We start from the raw sequence: 7,965 nt of genomic DNA on the forward strand, positions 1-7,965 counted from the left end.
GCCCCAGGAGCTTCTGATTCTGTTCTACAGATGGATTATTGAGTCCGTCATCTGCACCTCCGAAACTGTCTGGTTTGGCTCTGCAACCCAACAAGACAGACATGGACTTCAGGGGGTAATTAGAAAAAACAATGGCCACCAACCTGCCTTCCATCGAGGACCTGTACACTCAAAAAGAGAGCCGTGAAAATATCTACAGACCCCTCACATCCTGGACATAAATTGTTTCAACTCCTACCCTCAAAACGACACTATAGGGCACTGCACATCAAGACAACTAGACACAAGGGCAGTTTTTCCCTGAACGCCATCACTCTGCTAAACAAATAATTCCCTCCCCACTTTCAAACTATTCACTAAGTCTGCATTACTATTAAACTTCTCATCGTTCCTATCACCCATTTCCTCTCCCACTTATGGTCGTATGACTTTCTTGCTTGTATCTTTATGATTTATATTGTTTCCTAGTATGATTTGATGTGTACCCTATGACTACCATTAAGTGTTGTACCTTATGATTCGTGATGAATGAATTTTGTTTTTTTTATGTACACTGAGAGCATCAAGAGCATATGCACCTAAGTCAAGGATCATTAAATTTGGCAAAGAGAATCCCGTAGTAATGTGTATGGAGATTCTCCGTCATCCTGGTCATGGTTGTCCCAAAGGGGCTTTTTCAAGAGGCAACTGGACTTTCTGGTTTTACTTGGAAGAGGTTTCGCTTCCCATCCAAGGAGCTTCTTTTGGCTTCTCTTAGAACTGAAGAAGCTTCTTGGGTGAGAAGCGAAACAACTTCAAAGTAAAATCAGAAAGACCAGTTGCCCCTTGAAAAAAAGCACCTTTGGGACATCCTGTAGCAATATTGTGCATTAATGATTTGAAGTCTAAAATGTGACTTAACAAACGCTTCAAAACTGATCACCTCATTTATGTTATGAGATGCAAGTTACTGTATAATGTACTCACAAAGAGCATGTTTTAAAATAAAAAATAAATCGCTGCTTCTAATTAAATGAACTTCAGCTTTATAGTCATCTAATCATAACACCTCTGGAATACTTTGGAATTCCATACATATAATTATAAACAATGTTCATATTTTACTTAAACATACCTCTTATCTCTAACCATTGACAACCTGAATATATGCCTATATCTGTTAAATATGTTAATATATTTAACAGGAACATAAATAAGTGAATATAATTATAAATATGGTTAGAATTATTTTGTTGTATCACTATTATTGCAATTAGTGTATGTGTTATCTTTTTTTTTACCAAACTTGGTACACAGATTATTTCTCTCTGGAAACAAATACTGTGGGAGTAAGACACCCCTAACACCTCTCGGGGTGTATGTTCTGTTAACATACAGCCTGTTGTACCTTAAAATGGCTTCTACCGTACTGCCTTAAAATGGCTTCTACGCTACAGTGCTGTGGAGTTGCCAACAGCTTCATAGTACTCCACAAGGGGGCTCCCTCTGGTAAGGGGGGAAATCCAACATTAAAAATTGCAGTGAAGTTCACGGAAGGAGGATTGGGATAAATAAATACCCGAACAGTGCTGGGTATTATCAGCTAGTATATAAATAAATAAAAAAATTTACCGGAATAGTTCAGAATTCCCTAGAGGCTGAATTTATCCCAAGTCCAATGATGAGGAATCAAACAAACAGTTCTGAACGTACAGTTAAATTTGCTGTGATCGAAACTTGTTCCGTTCCATCACATCGCAAGCAGGAGAGCGAGTTCGAAGGAATTCAACGGACTGGAATCAGATCTTCTGGGATGTCCACCTCCCAGATGTCCTTGTGTCCTCGTGCAGGAATGGCTCTCTGCAGCCATCTGGGGTTGGAAATCACCGTCAAGTATTTTCCTTCCAGATCCCGGAGGACAGCTTTGTTCTCCAACTGTAAAATGTCTTCAGGAGGCAAACGGTCAGCGCACCGGAAAGTCTCTCCGATGTCAATGAGGCCTGTATATAAAGAGCCAAAGGCATGACTCAATTTTTTGAGATAATCAAGAAGATACTAAACGGTGCAGAAAAGGATAGATTGACGTTGAAAATTAAGCAGAAAGAAGACACGGGATGCCATCAAACATGGAATCTATTTTACCAGCAGTTGGGAAAAAAGAGTGGAGATTAAGAATATAATCAGAATTGTTAAGGAAATTAAATAACCCAGACAACACAATGCTTCTTAAGCACTAAGAAATGTAATTAATAAAAAAAAATCAATAAAATGCAAGTAAATTAAAAAAAGACAGAAGTCCCCAACTCCTCGCCTGTAGGAGAGCCCCAGTCTGCGTTGTTCTGACCCGGCTTTCGCAGGAGCAAGAAACAGACTCCCCGCAAAGCAAAACCCCACTTTATTTGCACCTTGGGAATTAACTGCATTCCAGGCAAGAATCCTGGGAGGAGTTAACTGAAACAATAGTCCTTATCAGCTCCTTAAGATAAATGCAAGGCTGTGAGCTCCCAGCCAGGAGGCTGCAAATTAAGTCAGTTCAAACAGAGAAATTACACAAACCTCAGTTCTGTCAAGGCAGTCTTTGATGCACAAAACACGATGAGCAAAATCTCCAGAAATACGAACTGTTGTCTCCTACGACAACCACTCCCCTTTCCTTCTATTTATTCCCCAGCCAGGGAGGGGCCATTCAGCGTCCACATGTGCTTTGCTTCCCAAGTCTACTATTTGTCCTCTGTTGTTCCCCCCTCCTATGTGCATGCATGCATCTGGAACAGGCCCCAGCTGTTCCTCCTCCTCCTCACTCATCTCTGAATCCAAGGGGAGCTGCCTCTCCGGTGGCTGGGAAATGCCAGACGGCCCTGGGTCTCTCCACGGAACCGGTTCTTGGTGCCCAAACTTTTTGGAGGCCTGCTGGCTTAAAAAACAAGTCTCCTTTGGACTTACCAGCAATCACCCCTCGGCCAAATTTCTCCCCCTGCGCTAACAGATGGTCAACCTGAGCCGAAGTCCAGCCGAGTCTGTTCAAGAGAAGGTCTCTCCAGCTGTCATCTTCCCAGTCTCTGAAGGCGATGTGGACAGCAAGAGTCTCATCTTGGTGGTCGGCTAACAGCGGCCGCCAGCGGCTCTCGATGGTCTTGACATTGTTCAATACCAGCCCGGCGTACGGTTGTCGAAAGGAGAGGCAGGCAAACTTCATTTTCCTGTGGCGGTTTATATTCCCCCGGATCCTATCGTCTGCTACACGCACCCGAATGAGAATAAAATCAGAATTAAGGAGCAACAGACTTATACACTGCTTCACGGCCTTCTCTAAGCGGTTTACAGAGTCTGCCTCTTGCCCCCAACCATCTGGGTCCTCATTTGACCCACCTCGGAAGGAGGGAAGGCTGAGTCAACCTTGAACCAGCGAGAATCGAACCCCTGGCAGTGGGCAGAGTTCTAAATAAGATAGTTTAGATCAGTGTTTCTCAACCTTGGTAACTTGAAGATGTCCGGACTTCAACTTCCAGAATTCCCCAGCCAGCATTCCCTCCCTCCCTCCCTCCCTCCCTCCCTCCCTTCCTTCCTTCCTTCTTCCCTCTCTCCCTCCCTCCCTCCCTCCCTTCCTTCCCAGTGGTTAGAACAGTGTTTCTCAACCTTGGCAACTTGAAGATGTCCGGACTTCAACTCCCAGAATTCCCCAGCCAGCATTCGCTGGCTGGGGAATTCTGGGAGTTGAAGTCCGGACATCTTCAAGTTGCCAAGGTTGAGAAACACTGGTTTAGATACTGACTAGGCAATCAAATCATACTAGGAAACTAAATAAAACTATGTAAATCGTAAAGATACAAGCAACAAGGTTGTAGCCGTGCAGAAGGTGATGGGAAATAGCCCCCAAAACCAAAAACGTTAAAATCAATTGGATGTCCAGCACGGTTGTAACTTTTTTGGGGTGGGGTGGGGGGGTGATACGTTGATCACTTTGTGGAGGCCAATAAGCGGTTTCCTTTTGCAAATAAAACCCATCCCTTATTAGATTGCATTTTTCTGCATTGAAATGCCCCTGGCTCCATTGAAACGCCCCTTGCAATAAATCAAATCAAATCATTTCCAATTTTTTTCTTAGCAATCTGACCCTTTCCGCTTCTGTATGCCAGGCCCACAACAACCCACCAGAAATACAACTCGGGACACCGAATCTACAAAGGGGACCTCCGAAGCCACACGGCTGCACAAATTAAAGCACAAAAGATAAAAAGAGATTTGCAATTTGCTTGCTCTGTTTTGCTCCCAGCCCTCCAGTATCCGAAATCTTTACCAGCTGCAAAAAAGAGAAAAGAACTTTGCAACGTCCCACAGATCTCTTGGGGGGTCCTTTCCTGATTTGGGGAGGGGGGGAATCCAATGCTTCAGTCCGTGCAACAGGCAAAAAAAAAATGCCATTGGGGGGTGGGGGCAGAAAAGATTTGCATTGTTGACTTTTGCAAAGAAAGAGGCTCGAACCCGTCCCGGGGTTGCTTGGGATCCCAGGGGGGCTTGGAGAGAAGAGGGGCTGGTCTGCACCTCCCCACCCAGAGGCAGTCTACCTTGGAGAGAAGCCCAGAAGAGATCTCCCCGTCTTCCTCGTCCCGCAGGCGGGCTCCGGCTGCAAGCGAACTACGACTCCCAGAGGCCTTCGCGCCGCAGGACGTCGGCCAGGCATGCCGGGAGTTGGAGTTCGCAAGGTCCGCCCACCTGTTCTCCCAGCCTGGCCCTTCGCGGAGCATCATTGTTGCGCCAGGTGGAGGAGGATGGGACTTGTCGTCCCAAGGGAGGGAGGCACGTAAGCAGGCTGAGGAAGCAGAAGGGCCCCCTTCCCCCCTCCCCCTCCTTCCAGCAATCTGCCTATATGGAAGGGAAAGCAAGCCCAACGCCAGCCCTGCAAGGTAGACCACGTTGAGGTGGGGGGGAAGGCTTGGAAAGGCTCTGCTCGCCCCCCTCCCTGCAAACAGCTTTAAAAAAAAATGGACATCTATTTATTTCTATCCTGCCTGTATTATTTTCCCAAATAAGAGCCGAGGTGGCGCAGTGGTTAAATGCAGCACTGCAGGCTACTTCAGCTGACTGCTATCTCCAGTTCAGCAGTTCAAATCTCACCGGCTCAGGGTTGACTCAGCCTTCCATCCTTCTGAGGTGGGTAAAATGAGGACCCGGATTGTTGTTGGGGGCGATATGCTGACTCTGTAAACCGCTTAGAGAGGGCTGAAAGCCCTATGAAGCGGGATATAAGTCTAACTGCTATTGCTATTCCTTCCTTCTCCCTCTATCCCTCCCTCCATCCTTTTCCTTCCTTCCTTCTCCCCTATCCCTCCCTCCATCCTTTTCCTTCCTTCCTTCTCCCCTATCCCTCTATCTCTCTCTCCATCCTTTTCCTTCCTTCCTTCCTTCCTTTCTTCCTTCCTTCCTTCAAGGTTGACTCAGCCTTCCATCCTTCCGAGGTGGGTGAAATGAGGACCCGGATTGTTGTTGGGGGCGATATGCTGACTCTGTAAACCGCTTAGAGAGGGCTGAAAGCCCCATGAAGCGGTATCTAACTGCTATTGCTATTGCTATAACTAAAGGCAACGGATATATCTAACACGCCTTCCTCCTCCTATTCTCCCCCCCCCACAACAACAACCCTGTGAGGTGAGCTGGGCTGAGAGAGAATGAGCAGCTCAGGGTCCCCCAGATACCTTTCATCCCTAAGGCAGGACTAGAACTCCCTGCCACCCACTGTCTAGGCCAGCGATGGCTCAGCTCTTCACCATCACCTGCCAAAATCAGGGGGACCGCAGCGGTGGGGGAGGGTGTCGTGTGCATAATTCTATGCGCCCTTCCCCCCCCCGTGCAAGTCCGCGACCCCCCCCCCCCACCTCCCCCTGCTTTTGGTGGCCGTTGGCCCGGTGGACCCATTTTCCGCCCTCCCAAGGCTCCAGAGGCTTTCTATAGGAGCCTGGGGAGGGCGAAAACGGTTTTCCCCGCCACCCCCAGAGACCCTCCGGAGGCCTCAAACGGCCCATTTTCCAACTTCCGGTTTGCACTGTGGGCAGTTTTTCGGGGGGGGGGGCCCAGATGCTTCAAGAGACTTCCCTGAAGCCTCCGGAGGGCGAAAAACGGCCGAAAATCATGGCCGGGATCAGCTGGCCAGCACGCGGATGTGCACAATGCCTCACCTGCCCCCAGAAATGGCTCTGGATGCCACCTGTGGAACGCATGCCATAGGGTTCGCCATCACGGGCCTAGGCACAGGTTTCCCTGAATTATTATTATAGACTTTTATTCATTAAACATGAAAGTCAAGTGAACATTTGAAGATGCGTCTCAAATCCCATTGACTGGTGCTAATGGTTGATACGGGTTGCTGCCAGCATCCTAGGTATCATCCAAGGACCTTCTTAAGATGTATGATCATCTCCTCCTCCACCACCACCTTCTCTTCTCCTCCTTCTCCTCTCCCTCCTCCTCTTCTTCCCCTTCTTCTTCTCCTTCTCCTCCTCCTCCTCCTCTCTCCGCCTCCTCCTCTTATTATTATTTCTTTTATTCATTGAAGATGAAACTCAGTCAACTGAACATTTAAAGATGCGTCTCAAATACCATTGACTGGTACTAATGGTTGATACGGGTTGCTGCCAGCGTCCTAGGGATCAACCAAGGACCTTCTTAAAATGTGCGATGCTCCAAGTAGCACGTTTTTTTGCAATTCCACTGGTGTTATAGTTTATAGTTTTTAGATTATAGTTTTATTGATTTGTATGCCGCCCACTCCCGAAGGACTCCGGGCAGCTTACAATAAAACAACGGAGGGGGAATAATACACAAACAACATTAAAATATACAACAATCACATTTATTGCAGGAAGCTGCAATTTCTTGATGTGTTTTATAAAATTCTTGGACATGGTGCCAAGTGCCCCGATGACAATGGGTATCACTGTTACATGCTTCATCCATAATCACATAATTTGGATGACCAGGTCACGATATTTCATGATTTCTTCCAGTTCTTTTTCCTTCAACTCTGGCGTCTCCTGGTACAGCGATATCAATCAACTGTACTCTTCGGCCCTCGACAACCGTGATAATCTGGCGTGTTGTGCTCCGAATGACGATCCGTTTGTATTCGAAAGTCCCACAAGATTTTCACCTTCTTGTTTTCGACAACTTTTTCCATTTTAGGTTCTCATGACATTTCGGATACAGGTAAGTCGTGTTTTTTTTTTTTACATAATGACCAGTGGATTAATTTAGCAACTCGGTCATATCTAGCTTTGTACTCTGCGCGATTATGTGCACTCACATATTAAGTGTGAACAGTTTCGGCTTTGTCCTTGCAAAGTTGGCAGTTTGGGTTGTCGGTGGATTTTTGTATCTTCGCTTTCATGGCCTTAGTTTGCAGTGCTTGTTCTTGAGCAGCCAGTATTAAACCTTCCGTTTCTTTCTGGATGGTTCCCATCTTAAGCCATGTCCATGTCAAGTTGTCGTCACATTTTCCTTCGATGTTTTTCAAGTGCTGTCCATGCGAAGCTTTGGTGGTAGTGGTGGCGGTGTGTTTTATAGAAATAAAGCTTGTCTTACCTTCAGCCCGTGGTTCTGAGCCACACTGTGGTATCTGTTTTGATCCGGGCTTCCCCAAAAAGCACGAAGCAGATTCCTTATCCCAACAAAACCCCTTTTATTAAACGGATGTGAATTCCTCTCATTCACATTCAGCCAAGGCCTGGCAAACAGTCTTTCAAAGGTGAATTTATGACCACAGACCTTATGTAGCTTGGAAAGCTGCCATGTAAACACTTTCCAACTGAAGTGCTCTGCAAGGAAAGGCTGGGCACAGAGTCTCTGGGATTCACGGACAGATCTTCACACTCCTTAAATGAATCTAATGACTGAAGGAATGAATTGTTTCCTGCAAAAGCCCCTTCCCCTTTCGCTCCTCTTTTATTTCCTATGGGGGGGGGGGGAAATCACCTTCCACCTGTGCCTTTACTC

The 7,965-nt window shown here is 46.6% G+C and overlaps 1 protein-coding gene across 2 annotated transcripts; it reads right to left on the minus strand.

Moving 5' to 3' along the window:
• Positions 1-1,486: 1,486 nt before the first annotated feature.
• Positions 1,487-4,621, minus strand: EOLA2 (endothelium and lymphocyte associated ASCH domain 2). 2 transcript variants are annotated; one of them, XM_032227167.1, is made up of 3 exons: positions 4,545-4,621; positions 2,923-3,216; positions 1,487-1,979 (listed from the first exon to the last, which is right to left on the minus strand). In XM_032227167.1, exons 2-3 carry the CDS (start codon positions 3,173-3,175, stop codon positions 1,765-1,767), a joined length of 468 nt encoding a protein of 155 aa, XP_032083058.1. In that variant the 5' UTR covers positions 3,176-3,216; positions 4,545-4,621; the 3' UTR covers positions 1,487-1,764. The 2 variants fall into 2 exon arrangements, with proteins under 2 accessions (XP_032083058.1, XP_032083059.1); XM_032227168.1 differs by having other exon boundaries at positions 2,923-3,213; positions 4,545-4,588.
• Positions 4,622-7,965: the final 3,344 nt, after the last annotated feature.

This window comes from Thamnophis elegans, chromosome 12 (assembly GCF_009769535.1).
Source record: "Thamnophis elegans isolate rThaEle1 chromosome 12, rThaEle1.pri, whole genome shotgun sequence".
NCBI lineage: Eukaryota > Metazoa > Chordata > Lepidosauria > Squamata > Colubridae > Thamnophis > Thamnophis elegans.